General features: G+C 40.9%; 1 protein-coding gene across 1 annotated transcript in view; it reads left to right on the forward strand.

The window, feature by feature from the left end:
- The window catches only part of FIG4 (FIG4 phosphoinositide 5-phosphatase), a 448,851-nt gene that overhangs the window by 247,403 nt on the left and 181,377 nt on the right, over window positions 1–20,071 (forward strand). The window contains exons 18-19 of the mRNA XM_082251578.1: window positions 8,414–8,561; window positions 8,675–8,758. Coding sequence (XP_082107704.1) covers window positions 8,414–8,561; window positions 8,675–8,758 — 232 coding nt within the window. The remainder of the gene's footprint in view (window positions 1–8,413; window positions 8,562–8,674; window positions 8,759–20,071) is intronic.

Raw genomic sequence — 20,071 nt, forward strand, 5'->3', positions numbered from 1 at the left:
ACCCAGCAGTTCATTAACTGTAGCAAAAAATGTTCAGCCTAACAAGTGACAGCAACGTGGAACCACACCACCAATGTAATAAAAAAAAGAACTGAGTTGCAGGCTGTTTATAAATTGACCATTCCATGATTGAGGTTCTACTGTATGTCTACACCACCAGGTTTAGTTTAGAACTGTTAGGGTCATGGATGGAGAGCCTAAGTAAATTAGGTAGGTTTGTGTACCGTTTGCATGCACTTGCCAACATGTAATGTGGATCAGCCCAATCCTAAAACATTGGGTTTCTAAACTAGAATTCCTACAGTGGTTGCTAAAGGTTCCTTGAGCAGTGAAGAATTTCTGCCCGTCCGATAAGTTTCCACGTACACCATTGATTTTTGTATCTATCTGTAAGGGGGTAATTCTTTCCACTGTCCACCACACTAACGTATCATGAATGGTAGATATAGTAATTTTTAGCAGCTGTTCCCTGAGATTGGGAAATCATTTTAAAGGTTGTTCTTTGTTGAAAAGGTTGTGAAAGGCTGTTATAACCCTTTATCGTACTTGGACCATCTTCTGTTTTGCACATACAGTGCCTTGAAAAAGTATTCACACCCCTTGAAATTTTCCACATTTTGCCATGTTACAACCAAAATGTATTTTATTCGGATTTTATGTGATAGACAAACACAAAGTGGCACATAATTGTGAAGTGTAAGGAAAATGACAAATGTTTTATTTTTATTTTTTACAAATTAATATCTTAAGAGTGTAGGTGCATTTGTATTCAGCCCCCTTTACTCTGATACCCATATCTAAAATCTGGTGAAACCAATTGCCTTCAGAAGTCACCTAATTAGGAAATAGAGTCCATCTGTGTATAATTTAATCTCAATATAAACACAGCTGTTCTGTGAAGCCCTCAGAGGTTTGTTAGAGAACCTTAGTGAACAAACATCACCATGAAGGCCAAGGAACACAACAGACAGGTCAGGGATAAAGTTGTGGAGAAGTTTAAAGCATTGTTAGGTTATAAAAAAAATATCCCAAGCTTTGAACATCTCACGGAGCACCGTTCAACCCATCATCCCAAAAAGGAAAGAGTATGGCACAGCTGCAAACCTAACAAGACAAGGCCATCCACCTAAACAGACAGGCCGGGCAAGGAGAGCATTAATCAGAGAAGCAGCTAAGAGTTCCATGGTAACTCTGGAAGAGCTGCAGAAATCCACAGCTCAGGTGGGAGAATCTGTCCACAGGTCAACTATTAGTTGTGCACTCCACAAATCTGGCCTTGATTGAAGAGTGACAATAAAAAAGCTATTGTTGAAAGAAAGCCTTAAAAAGTCCGTTTGCAGTTTGCGAGAAACTATGTGGAGGACACAGCAAACATGTGCAAGGTGCTCTGGTCAGATGAGACCAAAAACTAACACTGCACATCAATCTGAACACACCGTGAAACATGCTAGTGGCATCATCATGTTGTGGGGATGCTTTTCTTCAGCAAGGACAGGGAAGCTGGTCAGAGTTGATGGGAATAGGGATGGAGCCAAATACAGGGCAATCTCAGAGGAAAACCTGTTAGAGTCTGTAAAACACCTGAGACTGGGGCGGAGGTTCACCTTCCAGCAGGGCAATGACCTTAAACATACAGCTATAGCATATTCATGTGTTAGAATGGCCCAGTCAAAGTCCAGACCTAAATCCAATTACGAATCTGTGGCAAGAAATTGTTGTTCGCAGATGCTCTCCATCCAATCTGACAGAGCTTGAGCTATTTTGGAAAAAAAAAAAATGGGCAAAAAATTTACTCTAGATGTGCAAAGCTTGTAGAGACATACCCAAAAAAACTTGCAACAGTAATTGCAGAAAAAGGTGGTTAAACAAAGTATTAACTCAGGGGGACTGAATACAAATGCACGCCACACTTTCACATATAATTATTTGTAAATAATTTTGAAAAACATTTATTATTTTCCTTCCACTTTACAATTATATGCCACTTTGTGTTGGCCTATCACCTAAAATCCCAATAAAATAAATTAACGTTTTTGGTTGTAACGTGAGAAAATGTGGAAAATTTCAAGGGGTATGAATACTTTTTCAAGGCACTGTATGTAGAGTGTATAAAAACACATTAAAACTACTGCATCTGTTTTTTTCCCCATTACTGACTTACCATACCTTGTTCTGCACTGTGTCTGTGTGGAGGTGGCCCTCTTGGTAGAGGCAGGGCTTTACATCCTTATGTCAGACCTCCGACAAAGAGAACATAGAGCAGCACAGTAATGATATCCCCCAAATCTCATTCCAGATCTCCTGAGTTATGACCGGGCTAAAACACAGGATTTCCAAAAATAAAGGCTACAGGTGTGTGGGGAGAATTCAACCCACTCCTACTTTTTACATAAATCCCATACTGAGAGAGAGAACAACAATTTATGACACATTATTAGAGGTTGTCAACTTTTTGGGATATACATCAAGAAATGGGTGAGCAGGATAACACTTCCAGCAACACCCACTGAGGATGGGCCTGTTTCTGTAATGTGGGCCAGGTTGAGCTTTTTTAACTCATTGTTAATAGGTATACAATAAGCTATGACTACCCCCCAAAGATATTATAGCAAAGAGTGTATTTCAATTAATACAAGGTCTCTTATCCCCACAAATACACATGTATGCATTTATAATAGGTTGTATTTAAAACAATAAGTCAGAAGTGGCACGGTGATTTTTAAGAAGGCTTTAGGGAGCACAAATGTGGAAGCATTGATTGGTAAAGGAGCTGTTATAGCAGCAATCTATCTCTGTCAGTCCTATGCATGCATTGTGTTTCCAGCTAATGAATGTGTCCTAAAGCATGTACCCAGCCTCCAATATCTCCAGGAGTTTGTTTGGTAATGTGTGGTATTTTTCTCCTGTAGCATGTCTTCAGTCTCTGACTATCTCTTGTAACATGTCTGTAGTCTCTAACCACCTCCTTTGCAGGTTTTTAGTCTCTGACAGTTCTCTGTAGTTTTATATTTTACTGGATATTATGTGTGGTCCCTTGTCTGGGTCTGCACTTGATGCCCCCTTTATCAAGTAACATGACCACCACTCTTTTAGTATCTCTGTAAGAATATTATTGCCATCTATGCCCCTGTGAGGGAGATTTCCCCTTCTGTCCAAGTAATATTTGTCACACCGAACAGGAAGAGAAGTTAAATTTGCAATCAACAGACAGACACATTAAAGATCTAACCATCTGTTTTCACGTTTGAGGGCCAAAGAAACATTGGAGGTGATTCAATAAAGCGTTTGCAGCACTTTTCTGGCGCTGTGGTCATATTAGAAAGTCCTCTGCCAAATTCATGAAAGTCATGCAACGGTTTTTTATTTCCTTCTTTTTTTAATTAATTTTATTTTAATGGATTGCATCCAGAATAAACAGTTCAGCACGAAACATCATGTCTTGTGGTTATTGTTAGCAGACTTAAAGGGAATGTAAAATCAGAAGGTTTTTTATCTTAATGCATTCTATGTATTAAGATAAAAAGCCTTCTGTGTGCAGCAGCCCCCCTCAGCCTCCATAACATTTACCTGAGGTCCCAGCCATCCGAGATTCTCCCTCCTGATTGGCTGAAACACAGCAGCGGCGCCATTGGCTTCCGCTGCTGTCAAAGTCAGCTAGCCAATCAGGGGAGAGAGGGGGCGGGGCTGGGTTGGACACAGGCTGTCTGAATGGACACAGGGAGCTGTGACTCAGCTTAGGTGCCCCCGTAGCAAGCTGCTTTCTGTGGGGGCACTCAACAGGAGGGAGGTGCTAGGAGCATAGAAGAGGGACCCAAGAAGAGGAGGATCCAGGCTGCTCTGTGAAAATCCACTGCAACAGAGTAGGTAAGTATAACATGTTTGTTATTTTTATAGGAAAAAAAAAGACTTTACAATTACTTTAATTGTAGTAGTACAAGTGGTTAACAATACAGGTTCATTGATAATAAGTAATATGGTATTCCTTAACAGCAAATATATATTTGTTTGCGTTTGACACAAAAGGCAGACTGGTGTCATAAGAAACTGAATCTGAAAACACACAGTCGGTTTCTAGCAAGGGAACCATTCTGTTAGCCATACAATTCATTCATTCAGTGCATACCAAGTTTTTCAATTTATAGTGGAAAATAGGTGGAGAAGTGGTCATAGTTGTAGGATAATGAAGGGGCAGGACTAATAGAAGGAAAGAATAGATGGAGAGGGGACCTTCAAAGGGAGTTGTCGGGGGGGGGGGACACATTTTGTCATGTAAGAAGTAGAGGTCTGAGCATAGATTTTAAGTGTACTGAAGGTATTCTTTGGAAAATTGTGAAAGGTTCCAGTAAAACCATCTGTCTCGTAGAGCTGAGGTAAGCTGTTCCATGTATAGTATATCATTAACCCTGGCAAACCATTGCGCTACAGTAAGTGAGGACTGCTGTTTTTCATAATAAGGATACAGCCGCTTATGGTATTCAGGAGATGTTTAAGATTGGTAGCTTTTCCTGGACAAGGGCATTGGGTTCCATACAACTGAGGCCAGGATGTCAAAAAGGGAGAAGTCTCTGAGTTTGTGGATTGTTAGATATGTAAAAAGCGTACCTATTGCAATGGTTTCCTTTTAATTTTGACACATGCAACAGATTCAGGTAGTATTTTTACATTTACAACACTTATTGATAAATGCCATCATACCAATGTGTAATTGCATGTGTAAGTATTGTGTAGCAGACACAATTCTGTCCGATAGGAAGTGTTAGTGGGTGTGGTGCTGCTTGTGCTGGGTATTTTGTAATACTCACTGTGTTGCTAAAACAGTAATGTGTGGCTCATAAAAAAATATTGCTATATATGGACCATATGCCAATAGTTAAATGCAAAATCAAAAAAATTAAATACATAAAAAAACGTGATTTTAACCAATAATGGTGAATGGTAAAAATGGAACATGTGCATACAAACAATATAATAAACGTCCTTCAGTTTGGTATTGCACAAAAATCAGAAAAATTAAAAAAATGTGCTGTCACAAATTCTCTAAAATTTGTTGCCGGTGTCTCCACTCGTGCTCCCCCTTTTGTGTACCGCGCTCACTGGAAAGCTCTCTGAATTCACAGCAACAGTAGCTGTAGGTTATCTCCTCTGTGCAAATAGATGGCTGACACTCTATGTTCTCATGCTCACGGTCTCATACATGTATGGGAAATGATACATCCATAGCGTAATTCCGTGGTGTAAATTTTAATAAAAAACTCTGGTAGTGCACTTACATTTATCTAGTAAAAGCCAAGCAGTATAAAAACAAAGAATGAGGAAGTCCGGGACGCCGATGCGCTCCACGGACTCGAATCCGGAAGAGATGCAATGATTCCGTCTGAGCCAATTTTTTAACAGATTGATGTGGACTTTACCGACAGTTACATGAATCTGCTGGAAGTTGCACAGACTGGACACAGGTTTCTAATGAGTGTTTATGGCACCATTTATGAATTCCAAGGATGGTGTTATTTGAGGTTGATTTGCATCCTTGAAAGATCAGCAACAGTTAAACAATCTGGTTATATCATCTCTCTTTATTCATTTACCCTGTGGTTGATGTAAACATGTGTTAAGGTGTTTGGTCTTCACTGTAATCTCTGTCAAATATTGAAGTAGTAGATTAATTGTGTGGAAGAGTGTTTTTACAAAAGTTGATTCCATCCTATGTTCCATCTTCATTGTTCAGATGTCTTACCAAACTGATGTTGATGCTTCAATCTCTATTGAGCACAACCAAGTAATCAGTCCTGTCCCTATTGATTTTACTTTCATTCATCTTCAGAAGACCACAATTAAGTTTCTTCACAAATTACCACTTATTCCAGTCCTTTGAGCATACGTAGGATGTTGTTTAAACTGAACCAACGGGACATTTGTTGACTAGTAAAAAATAAAAATCTCTCTTTTTGAGTAAACATTTCCTATTGTATTCTGAGGCTTTGCCTTGCTATCATCTTGCTAAAAGGCAAGTTGTCTGGTTGTTAATTTTGCTCTTTGCCTTCATTACTCTTTGTGTTACTAACCTGGAACAAATCTGTAGATCAAGAAAGACAGAAGTCTTTTTTGCTTACATTTCTATTTAATGCAGACCCCTGCCTGCCCCCCCCCCCCCTTACCATCAGACATTTATGTTTCTCTTTGGGTCATTGACAGACACAGCTCCTGATCTTCTTAACCATTGGGTTATACTGCCTCCTACAGGAGTAGGACACTAGGCAGAAAAAAAGTCTGGCTACACCTATGGGCAGTCCCAGGGGGTATACTCCCTCTCTCTGCTATAGGTACTCTTTTTCTGCCTAGTTAGGAGTAAGGACCTAGTTCCTTGCTGGGATCATTGGTCCTGGCAATTTTTTATTTTCAATAGAAATTTTTCTCCTGTTTTTTTCCTGTGAAATCTGCAGTCAACTGCCAGACTGGGCGACGGGTTGGATAATCCAGAGCCACTTGTCACCCCCAGTCTGGCCAGCCCGCGCACGCAGACCTCAGCTCCGCACTAGGTCAGCCGCGACATAGCCCCACAGGACAGGGGCTGGCCTGTGAGTTAAAAGTTAAAAGCCTCGCGAGGTCTTGACCTTAGTTAAAGCATTCCTCATGACCGACAGCCCCCCATTTCGATAGCGAGGGGTTCTGTCTGGAGCGGTGCCCACCTGGTTCCTGGTATAGTGAGTAGTTGTTCCCCCTCTCCCCCTGGAGGGTTTTGGGATGAGCCCCTCCTTGGGATTATCGGATTCCTGGGAATGCCTTCCCGTCAGGCACCCCCCCTTCATCTGTCCCCCATCCTCCCCCCTCCGCTTATGCTGGGGATGTGTGGGGGCGGTCTGGTCCACCTCCTGGGGTGGGGGTAGAGTGCTGTGCTGGCAATGGGGGAGGTGCGCCGCCAGGGGTGGATGATCAGGTGTGCGGGGGTGGGGGGGTTGTACACGTGGTGGGAGCTCCTACCAGGGCCCCTATCCTGCCTGGGCCTGTCCTTGAGGCCTAGGGATCCCTCCTGGGTGCCTCATGGTGCCACCATTTTGCTATAGCCTGTGTACTCAATGCATGGCAGTCATGTTTGTGTAGTCCGGCTGCCATTTTGCAGTGGTTTGCCATTGAAAATAGCGGCGGCCATTACTGTGGAGCCCTGTGGGTGGCAATTTTGGCAGTGGTAGCTCCTCCTCATCCCCTGGCACTGACTCTTGGATCTTTGCATTTCCTGATCACCGCACGTGGAGTGCAGATTATCCTCGTGGCTGCAGGCGCCTGTTTCTGCTGAGTTTTGTGGGGTCCTCTCCCTCTCTGCTGAAGATCGCTTGGTGCTTTGTGCCTGGTGACGGGGTGGTGCTGCCAGCACAGTGGGGGTTGTCCCTTAGCAGTGTTTAACAATTTTTGTGGGGTCCCCCTGGTGACTCATGGAGTCTTTGGAGCATATCTCCCCACCTGATCCTCTCTCTAAAGGCTGTGGGGCCCTACAGGTCCCAACCATCCATCGATGCACTAATGGCGATCCTGGAGTCCTTTGTGTCCCGAGTGGAGGTGGCTTTCGGGCGACGGGCTAGCAAAAAGCGTCCCCACTAATGGGCAAGGTAGCATCTTTCTTTGTCTTTTGCACATGCTTGGCATATTCATGGCACATGTACAGATACATTCACAGGCTCTGGCAGGACCCGAAGGCCACGCAGAGCCTGTTGGCACACCATAATGGTGGTGCCTCGAGGATGTGGAGCTATGTAAGCAAGCAGACTGAAGTTCTGCTTTAAGGGTCAGCATGATATCCAGGCAAATAGAATTGCGGAATAAGAACCCAACAGTGGCAGACTCCTTGTTTTATGTATTACTCCTAGATACGGGCCATGATATTTTGAGCGTGCACTTCAAAGTTTGTCACCTATTCCTTGAATTTGAAAATAAAATGTATTTAATTTGGTAAGACTTGTACATTGTTTATTACAAAAGTTTTAATATGCATTTTACTGAGATGTTTTGTGCTGTTTAAATTGAATGAAATGTCCTTCAATTCATTGGGTTAGCTCAAAAAAGCATTTCTCATTTTGAGGACTAGAACATTTGTTTCTTAAGTGCACTTTTCCAGCTCCATGTGTGCTTGATCTGAAGGTCCCTTTGCAATTGTAGGCACAGAAAAAAATAAAATGTCAAAAGTCTCCATTATTGTCTTTAAGAAAATAGCATGACAGGCACATTTTTGAACCAGGCTATTTTTCAGGATTCCTTGCACAGAAAGACCGCCTCAAATGCTGAGCACTTTGGGCCATATCAGCAGTAGGCAATCAGTGGAACAACATTAAAATGGGTAGTGAGAACTTTTTTGTAATAAGAATTCCTTTCAGCAAATATTTTTTTTTTCTTAATATAATTGTTTCGGTGCTTTTTCTTACAGTACCCTGTGCTGAAAACCTGAAGAAGATGATAATAAAGAAATTTAACAAATGTGACGAGGAAATCAATATCTACACTGAGTTTTTCCGACCTTATGAACTGAGCAGTTTTGATGACACTTTTTGCTTGTCTATGGCCAATTCAGCAAGGTATAGCTAAGCAGCTGACATAAAGTTTAATTTAGCTTACACAAATGGGCAGCATTGCATATCTCTTTTAATTTGTATACGTTATTATGTGTTTTTGTGCTTCTTTTTTACAGAGATTTTATGCCCAAAAATGTTGGCATTGATCCAAGCCCATTTACTGTACGTAAACCAGATGAAACTGGAAAATCAGTCCTAGGGTAAGACTCAGAAATTTTGAGTATTCATATTGTTTAAAAAAATGCATTGATAATCTCTAACACCAGATTGGAAGCTGCTTTATTCCTCAGATCACAGGTACAGGATAAAAAAAACAAATATGCCAGTCCTACAGCCATTTGATCCACAAAAACATTTTTAAGAAGTATGTCCATTGTTCATTGAACATTTGTTTTTATTTTGTTAGTATCACCTGGGGAGTAAAATAGATTAATATAATAAAGGTTCCTAGGGTCTCTTTGGATTAAACTAAAGTGCATTGGGCCTTTTAGAAGCAGCACAGTGGTATTGATAAGTAAGCCTGATCTGTGTTGGTGAGACACTGGTTCTCATTGTTGATCATTAAATCAAATTGCATCCCCTACTATTATATGCTGTGAAGTTAAATGGGAGCACGTTTTCAAAAAATGAATAATAAACAATTTTGGCATGGTTAGGATGAACCTTTAATTTGCACATAAGAGCTACAACAAAATACAGTGTGACAGATGTTCTATCACACTGGAACTGCTGTCAATGCTCCTGTAACACAGAGTGGCACCTTGGCTGTCAAAGAGTCTAGGGCTCTAGGCTTTTACTGTCTACTGGAGTAGTCAGAGCTTGGCATGCAAGATACTCACTTGATATTTAGATGAAGGTATGTAGGGGTGTACATGGGCTTTTAGTCAGGAAAGAATACTTTGCTAAGCATTAAAAAAATAACTTGGTATTTGCGGTATTCCAGTGCCTCTAATGTTCATATGCCTGTGCAAAAATTGAAATTGGGCAAAGATAACAAATCATTGTGTCCAGTTTAGAAGATCAGGTAAATTGTTACATTAGTTATTCTTCAGACACTGAGAATGAATCGACTATACAACAAAAAAGTTTCATTTTGGACTCAAATTCTTTTTTAAAGCGGCTCTTTAAACCAGAAGTTTGGATAGTAGATCTCCTTACAAAGAAGAATTGAAATACCTTTACTAATGTTAATGCTCTGGGTTTTCTCCTACCAGCCCCTGCATCAGTAACATGGGGTTGACAGGGAAAAATACTGAGTACAGTGGGTAAAAAGAACATTGGCACTCCTGAAAGTGTTGGTATCTGAAGGGAGTTTAGAAGACAATTTCTCTTCATTATAGTGGCTTTCAGTGAAATGCTCTGTGGGAGAGGAAAGCATTTTACTTTCTTCCTTGCAAGGAGAATTTTTTTTTCAAACTTTTGGTTTAGCTTCAGAGTTGTTATAATGCACAGGTGATGGGTATCTATTATGTATGAATGCCTTTAAGCTTGGAAGGCATTTTCCAAGTCTAGGAAGCGAAATCTGCTGGGGTTGGAAAATGAAGTCCCTTGTTTTAAAGAGAATAATCTGTTATTTCACATGAATTTTGTTTACCAATGAAATTAAAAGTCAAAAATCATAAATTAAATTAAAGTGCATGTAAAGCCAAAACTTTTTTTGGTTTGAAATAGAGCTTAGAATGATTAAAACTCCTATCTTTGTTTAATTACTTCCTGGCCCTCTGTTAGAGAGATTTCACCTCATTTCCTGTTCTCCCGACAAAGTTTTAGAACTTTAGAACTTTTTTCTAAAGGAATGTAGGGAAAGTCTAAAGCTGACAGATTTTATTGCGCTCTGTCTCCCTGTTGTGCATTTTCCCTTACTTCCCATCCGGTAAGATCATTCTCATCCAGTTTCTGCTCTCCCAAAACTCCACTTGCACAAAGTCAGCTTTCTCCTCTTCCAGTGTATTTTTGGTCTGCTTCCTTTTGTGACTCCACCCACTCAGGGTGCCGCCATTATAATACGTGCACAGACAAGCCCATTGGTTCTTCTTGGGCTATGGGTCCTGGTAGAAGCCCGTGAGTGTGTCTACACACACACACAAGACAGGGAAGGTTTTTCAGCTTCTTTATGTAGCAGTCTTTACACATGTGCGGCAAAACCAGAGCATGCACAGATACCAGGCAACCTTGACTTATGTGCAGAGATCTGAGTCCTGCAGCACATCTGAGTACGTGCTACGGGAGGGAACATACTCTCCCCTAGGCAAGAAGAATGAAACTGCTTTGCAGCACTGTGATACGATTGTGATACGGCTGTATCAGAGAGAGAGTGAATAGTTAAAAGTAATTGAGTCTTCAGCAAATAATGGGTGCCATTTCACATAAACAAGGGTTACTTCAGTTCAGACAAATAGAGCTGAAGGTTTGGAACCAGTTGCTATCATAAATATGACTTGTGGGAATGAGATGAGCAGTCATTAAAAACAAGTTATTGCGCATGTCCGCATGAGTCGTCCATGCGCCGGATCTATGGACTGTGCATATCCATGCATGCTGCTTACATAGCAAATCTCTATCACGCATGCATGGCTGGAATGACTTGACAGAATTATAGTATAAACTAAGGGGATTCTCTAGGGAAAATCAGGACTTTTCTGAAGATGCGGCAGACGTGCCTTGAGTCGATTTCCCTGTGTTCCCCTTGCTGATTGCTGGAGTCCCCCAATCGTAGAGGCAACGGGTGATGCTACAATATCCGGTGATGTATTGATGCTAATTGTTTGCTATTTCTATTGATTCTGTAACTAATTATTGCATGTTAGAACTATCTTTATAATAAATTGAATCAATTGTTTTACCATTTATAAACTTGTGCCTATCTTGTATGATAGTGAGCGTGGTAGTAGTGGATAAAAACACTGTTTTATCAGGCAAAACAAGCACAAATAAAATTCTTTAAAAAATTAATAAAAAAGGAATATCTGATGGAGAGAAGGAGAGGGAGGAGGAGGCAGGGAAGGACAACTTCACAGTTAGGTTAAAAGTCCGCTTTAACTTACAACCACCTCCTTCTCACTCACTGGGTAGGTTTTCACTCTCTTCTGGCATTTGCCATACTACTGATGTGCTTCCACTCCTCTCCTATCCCTGTAACATACATTTTGTCACTTTTTGCCACTTGTGCAATGTGATCACCTGTTACCCAGTTGCCTTGCCTGGTTTCCTTTCTCTGCTCTGTGCAGACTAACTTATCCACTTGCCCAGCATTGTGTCCACAAATCACGTGACACCTTCTTCTAGGAGAATTACGACATCTTAACTTGATTTTATAACAACTGCTGCAAGGTACAGAGGCAGGATTCTTAAAGAAGCTAATGGATGACTAACAGATCTTCTAGGAGTAGCCATAGATCTAAACGGTCTCCATGTATAGGCAATTTGCCTAACTGTCAACTGATGGATGCCTAAACACTTTGAGATTTCTTTGTATCCCTTTCCAGCCTTATGCAGATCAGCTACTCTTAATCATATGTTTTCAGAGAGCTCCTTTTTGCGAGGCATGGTTCACATTAGCTGTTGCTCCTTATGAACAGCAATCTTAAAATGTTTGCGTGTCTTTTATTAATCAAAGTAGCTGTAAACCACACCTCCAAGCTCATTTCACTAATTGGACTACATGTGTTCAAATTACTGACTCCAGTTAGCTTTTGATTATAATCTATGGGTTCACTTATTTTATCCTCCAGCACTGTGAGGGTGTGTTCAATAAAGACTTGAGAAATTAAAATTGTTTGTGTGTGTTCAGCCTAAGCACATTGTGTTTGCATACTGTTGTGACTTAGATGATGATCAGATCACATTTTAGGGCAAATTACTGCACAAAACCAGTTAATGGCAAGGGGTTCACATACTTTTTATTGCCACTGTAACTTATCCATCGGCTTCTTTTGGCATCCTGTCTCTGTACCTTGCTGCAGCTGTTGAAAAAAAATCAAGTAAAGGTGCACTATTTCTCCTATTTCATTATCAATAATTTAATTTAAATAATTACATACCAAGTGCTGGCAGGTGGGCGATAATGGAACTCTGATGCAAGCTTTATCTAGCCACCCTGTCCTAAATTGGGGCTACTAGTCAAGATTAGTGCTGCTGGGTGGTAGACAACCTATAGCTGATTTATAGTCTACTTGTATATTTGGTTTTCCCCTAAATTCAGTGTAGATGTGGTTTTTCCATTTTGCCAATACTGGCTTATTAATAATCCTATTTCTCTTAGCCAACTGGTAGGAGTTTCTTGGCCATTGGTGCATGCAGGCGGGGAGTATAAATATTTGAACAGGGCTAAGTGATCGGGCTCTTCCACCCAGACCCTGGCTTAAGGATCTGGAATTTGGAGCCTGCTAGAGTACACTGAAGGATGTGATGAGAACCTGAGATGAAGTACCAGAGGTCAATCTGCCATAGGGGGGTTGTGGAAAGCCTGGGAAAGTGTCAAGATGGACTCATCCATTCAACTTCTGCGTTCACTGTAAGTCTCGACTGCTGTTGGAGACAGCTGTTGTCAACAAAGTACAGAACGCTGGGTACTGATGTCTATTTTCTTTTGGAGGAATCTGCGGATCTGCTGGTTTTGGGTGTCTTGAGCCCCTACCCCTCTCTCCCGAGAATTGAATTGTGTGGGCAATGAACATTTTTTTTTTTTGTACTTAAAGTGACTGGCAGCCATCAGTTATTAGCCCACTATTCTTAAAAATCTTCACCCTGAGGTGAAATGTCATCCCACCCTGTCACTGGGGCTTACCACCATGCCTCTGGGGCTCAGGGGGGGTGCTATATTTACAAGAAATTCTGCTGGGCTAGCCAACCAGTGGGCATCGACTGAAATGGAATGTTAGTTTTCAGTGAACATTGCTTGTAAGCTACTTGTTTGTTTCCTATTATGTTGGCCGAAGCTAACAACTTACAGTAAATATTCACCTTATTGAAATTGTGAATATAAAATGAATATAAATGATAAAGCCAGTAACTCTTTAGGGTCTAAACACATAGTTATTTGCTTGAAAACTGCTGTGCACAATAAAAATAAAATTAACAAGTTGCCAAGTGTTGATTATCGCATCCTTAAAGGCTGATAACTTTGTTAAGCAATATCTGTGAGTTTAATAAAACATGTCTTGTCCTCTGGCCTTCTCATGGTGCTTGTTAGAGAGACAAAGAATTGATATTCCTTTGGCTTGGTTTCTGCATATCCCCAAGCTCATGTTCTCATTGCCAGAATTGGCCAGGGATTTGATTTTCATCTCAGCAGATATTCTGTCACCACCACTGTGCTAGTAATTATCTCTCTTATCGTTTCAATTACTTTGTGATGAGAGAAGTCATTGTAGATTGATATGGTGTTAACTACATACAAAGCATGTATTACCTATATTTTCTTGTTTCTCAATGACAAATATTTCTGTGATGCAGAGTCATCTTTTAGTCATTCCATTTTCGAAACAATATTCTTAATAAAACTAGCTAAACAAAAAAATTGCACATCTGCTTGACTGCTGTGAACTTCTGGGAATTGCAAGGAGTTCTTTCTAGGCACTGTTCACACTTACACAAAGCAAACTGACAATGTAGTATTGTTGAAATGTACAGTATATTGATAGTTTAAAAGAATATGAGTCAGATAAAGAATCGATAGAAAACTTCCATTATGTAAGCTAGTTGCGTTTGGTATTTATTTTTAAATCTGAAATGTCTCTCTTTTTAGGTCAACCCAGAACCATGTGTTCCTGTAGGTTATGGATTGCCTTTCTTTAAAGAATTGTACCTTTTTCACATGAGTTTTTATTTTTTTTGTAATTGATCTCCGCTTTTTCTTTAAGTACAAAAGTTGCTTTAAAAAAATATATTCCTTTGAGGGTAGAAATCCACTTAGAGTGCATCAAATGTCTTTGCAGATCCGGATACTACCTTGCAAAAGTAGCTGTGACATTAACACTGTGGAGCACATAGCCTGTGTTGAGAGCAGAGCTGTTGGGTGGACTCAGTAGATGCACTACCACATGTTCTGTGCAGAAAACCACAGGTGTGCAGATATAAGACTAGTCACCCAGTACATGGAGAGAGAGAACAGTGACCAGTCATTATTACCGAAAACCCCTGCATGGAGGCAAAGCCCATATAATCAATCAAATAAGAATATACATGACTCCTGTGTTTACTACAGAAGTTTTACCCTTTCCAGCCACTGTAGCCATTAGGGTTGCAATACTACATACACTGGGGAAAAGCAAGGTACTAAGGGCTGTGTGGGAGTGTGGGCTGTGATGGGGGTGCTGTGGTCACCCAACATTCTTTTTTTGGTGTTATACAGTGCTGCACAACACAATTATAAAAGAGTGTTGGGGGACCACTGCACCTCCGGTGAGTTGGCACCCAGGGCTTCTTAAACAGTGAAAGTTCATGAGTGAGGGGAAGCCTCCTTCCCTGCTCCAGTCATATTGCAAAGCCAAGAGGATGACTGAAAAAGTTTATAGAAGGGGAAATCCTTTCCTGGAGGTCTGTACTGGGAAGTAAGGGGCTGGTGTTGTGGTGTCTCTGTGCTCAAAGGTCTGTACTGGGGAATTAATGTACTGGGGGGTCTGAACTGGGAGGAAGAGGGGCTGTATTGGGGAGGGGGGTGACTGTTCTGGGAGGCCTGTACAGGGAGGCTGGGTCTCTACTGGGGGCTGACTTTCCTGAGGGCACTGTACTGGGGAAGGGGGTGGGTACTGACTGTCATGAGGGTTCTGTATTGCTGTTATTGGGGGCTTGGTTTGTACTGAGCAGTCTGTACTACAGAAGGGGGAAGCCTGTTCTGGAGTCTGTACTAAGGCATATATGCATAGTGCTGATGGTGTGTGTATAGGGGAGGGGGGGGGTGTAGGTCTGTACTGGGGGGTCTATAGTGGGGAAGAGTTAGGGTCTGTACTGAGGGGCTTGCACTGGTGTGCTGTGCGGGGGGGTTGGTCTGTACTGAGGGATCTGTGCTGGGGGGGATAAAATAACTGTAGCATGCACGCTGTGCAGAGTATATAGGGAGAATAGGCTCAGGTTTTATTTAGCTTGTACATGTCAAAGGAGCCAACCCTAATACAATGTTCAACTCTGTCAAATACCTGCTGCTCCTTTAAGTGTAGTGCACACAATCAAACAATATTATTCGAATAAAGTAAGGCGCTGTTATATACAAAGACCCATGTAGATATAAAGTGTAAAATATCAATAAAGGCTTGTATAAACTATATAAACAACACCTAATATTAAGTGCTTAAAAATAAAAGAAAAGAAAAATGCAAGTATGTATTCTACAACACAAGTGATTGATACCTAAAAATCCAAAAACTGTGACCTCGGTGATGAGATCACTAACATACATATGCATATCAAAATGAAATAATATTAAAAAAAGACTAAAGAGAAAATCCCCTGTTTGTGGGACTTTGAAGGCACTCAAGTATACGTATACACAATGCTAAAATTTAAGACAGCAAAATGGAAAGCCAGTAATGTCAGATACCCTCCAGTGTTCACGGCAGCTGGACACTGGAGGGTATCTGACATTACTGGCTTTCCATTTCGCTGTCCCACAAGCGGACTTGCCATATGTGGGTTCCAGTTGTCTCCTCTTGATACAGTTATAGGCTGATCATTATACATCTCAATAAATCTTCATTTTTACACAATATACAAACGAAGGCAACACCATATCAGCTATACCTTCTACAAAACAAATGTGTGGACTCGGTTGAGCACGTTGACCACTTGATTTTAATACTATGATGGCAAGTTTATAGTGTCAATCATCACTGCAGAGAATACCACTACCCAGGGTCCCCCCCTGAAGAAGGAGTATCTATCACAAAACTCCAAAACTAGTTGGGTCATCACCCTGCAATGTTGTGGTCATTCAATATCTGCCAATGTGATGTATCTTATTGAACTTACCGTCTTTTATGTCATTTTGTATTTTTGCAATAAAACTTGTTAAATTTAAGCATTGTGTATACGTATACTTGAGTGCCTACAAAGTCCCACAAACAGGGGATTTTCTCTTTAGTCTTTATTTGGCATGTGGCACCAGGGAAAGTATTCAACACGGGTATCTTTCTTTGATTAATATTAAAAAAAACCCATTATATTATTAAAAAAAAAGGAAATTTAAATAGTCTACTGTGAATAGTGACAATTCACTAGAGACTGGGACAGTCTCTGTAACCAAAAACCCGTGCTGTGCAATATGAGTGCTCTTCTTCCAATAAATTCAGTGCTCCACCATGTGCAGGTAAATAAATGCACTCACCAGAGCCCCCAGGTCACAAGGACCACTTTCGCCTTTTTGTATATACAAGAGATATGGACTTATAGAACTCTTCCACGGTAAACGCAATCTACCTTAACAGGTGTCCTCCCCTCAGACAGTGGATAGTAAATGGCATAATAAACAAATAATAAGGCGCAACACCGTTTAATAAATTAAAAATGAAAAAAAAACTCTGCAGTAGTTGTGCTTACATTTAAAAGTGCCCAGACCGGCACCAGCTCGATAAGCCTGCACTATGCCCCTAGGCAATCAAGACTTGGTAGAATATGGACCCGCTCTCTCTCACCGCTAGCTCCGGTTCCCCGGCCTGCGGCCACCACTACCCAGCAAATTTATGTCAATGGTTATCCACGGTGTTCAGGCAGCAACCCAATCTCTATGCATTTCACCTATAGAGGCATCATCAGGAAAAAATGAGATGATCTAAAGTGAATTGTCACTATTCACAGTGGACTTTTAAAATTTACTTTTTTTTTTTTTTTTTTTTATAATATATTGTTTTTTTTTTTATAATTTTTTTTACTTTGATACTCATATGTATGTTAGTGACTTTATCACTGAGGTCACTGTTTTTGGATTTTTAGGTATCAATTACTTGTGTTGTAGAATACGTACTTGCATTTTTCATTTTTGTTTTATTTTTTGAGCACTTAAAATTAGGTGTTGACAAAGCCTTTATTGATATTTTACACTTTATATGATTTTTTATCTACATGGGTTTTTGTATATAACAGCGCCTTACTTTAGCAGGTTTTATTTAATCTTGCCCTTTTGAGCCCTTTCTACTGTTATTGCGATTTGGCTATACCCACATTTTAGGGCCACCTTATTTCATTTTGTTGGTGATAATGTGGGGTTGTCATCACTCCTAGGTGCCATATATCCTAGGTACACCACTGCTGGGGAAGAAGGTTTTAGGCGATGTGCCATTGATAACCCATTTTCCCAGTGCCAGCCAGTACAGGACATGCCCAGCTTCCCCCCAGGTCCTATAATTGGCAGCATACAGAATAGTGAGTGTGTCTGCACAGGGTCTAGAAGAAGTGATGTCTGGACCCCCTCCTCCCTGCTGTGTCACTCTGGGCAGTTTTGTAGCTCATGTGATGATGTCACAAAAAGAGAATGTCAGAGCTTCAAGTGGAAAGTAAGTAAAATAAAACAAATTACCTATATATACAGGGGAAAATGGTAATTGAAATAATTTTCCCGTAGACAAGACTCTAGGAAAATAATATACAAAGATGTAATCATTTGACAATACTTTTCTATAGTGGTGCACTGAAATGAAAATTCTGGACTGAAACTGAAAATTCAGGATGCACTTGGCCAAAAACAAAACCGAAATGGACAGTTTTTAAAAAAATATGTATTTATTTTATTTTATATATAATTGTATTGTATTTGACTTTTTAACCACCCTGACGGTATGATTATTTCCAGATTTCTGTGCTAAAAGTGGTACATTGTTTTGCATGGAAATCTGTTGTTTTACATTTTAAAACTCACCTTCCCCTGCTATCCCCCGCCATCACCCCACTGTCCTCCCCCACCATCCTCCCGCTGTCCTCCTGCTGTGTGCTCGGCTGATGCTGGCACCAGTTTTCCGGTTCCCTTCCCTGCGAGCGTTGCGACACAGGGGGGGTGAAACCGGCGGCAATTTCAAAAATGTAAATACACTAAATTACATGATACAAAGTTGTGATCCTAACGGATTACACTGTATCATGCCATTTCACCACAGGATTCCACCTGGTGTATTTTTCCAGTGCCCTGCCTGTGCTTTTCCAGTTCTTTGTGCCTGGAAAGTTGAGAACGACCATGGCGTCCAAAAAGTGTTCTTTTTGTGCAAAAGCGCTTTTAGACAAACTGGAAAACAGCGACAGCAAAACTGAGTTACTTGAAGAACTGAGCGATAGTGATTCGTGGGAAAATTCGCCATCCGGTACGGAAAGTGACAACAGCGACGATTCTGATGTCTCTTTCTGGCACATAGCTCAGTTGTAAATTCTGAAGAATCATTTGATGTACTTCCCAAATTCCACAAGCTATGTGCCAGAAAGAGACATCAGAATCGTCGCTGTCGTCACTTTCTGTACCTGATGACGAATTTTCCCACAAATCGCTATCGCTCTTTTCTATAAGTAACTCCGTTTGCTGTTTCCCACTTCGTCTAAAAGCATCTAAAAACGCTTTTTGGACACCATGGTCATTCAAAATTTTCCAGGCACAAAGCACTGGAAAAGCACAGGCAGGACACAGGAAAAGTATCCAGGTGCAATCCTGTGATGAAATGGCATGATACAGTGTAATCCGTTAGGATCACAGCTTTGTATCATGTCATTTAGTGTATTTACACGTTTGAATTTGACGCCCCCCCCCCCGTGTCACAACGCTCGCAGGGAGGGAACCAGAAGGCAAGTGACGGCAATCGGCCATGCTAAGAGCAGGGAGAGACAGTGAGGACAGAGGGGAGGACAGAGGGGGAGCGCAGGGAAGGTGAGTAACATTGCGGGGTAATTCCCGAGTGTGGCTCGGGGTTACCGCTTTTGGTACTGAAATTTAACCCCGAGCCACACTCGGGAATACCGCCAGGGAGTTTAATTACTATCATGAATTTAAATGAATATGAATTTATTTTTGGCACCTTTTCTTTTCTATCAGCAAAACGCTGATAACCCTATTTTCAGCTGATATATCGGTGCATCCCTACTTTTCTACTGCTCCAAGGATAATTCGTATTCATGTTCATTTATTCCTTTATTATGCCCGTATTGCAACATGCTGTGTGATACAGTTTGTGCTAGGAAACAAAACCAGGTATCAAATGTGATGCTTTGCCACTGTCATTATGGGACATAGCAGCTGATTCATTCATTAACACAGCAGATCTGTTTTTGTTGTTTGTATAAATTCAAAGGCAGAAGATAAATTGCACAAAAGCACAATAGGGCATGTGTAGAACCAGTTGTTCTTGGAAGAAACTATGTTGTCTCAATTAGTTTATGGAGGTCAGAAGATCGCTGGTGCCATGCAGGACTCCAACAGACTGTTAATGTAAGCTGTCTGCCCATACATTTCCCATTGAAATGAAGAATCAATGAACTACCAGAGCACTCAACAGCGCCGTGGTAGCTCATTTAGAACTGAAAGCCGACATCCACAAAGGATGTTA

Source organism: Pelophylax lessonae, assembly GCF_965119305.1.
Source record: "Pelophylax lessonae genome assembly, chromosome: 3".
NCBI lineage: Eukaryota > Metazoa > Chordata > Amphibia > Anura > Ranidae > Pelophylax > Pelophylax lessonae.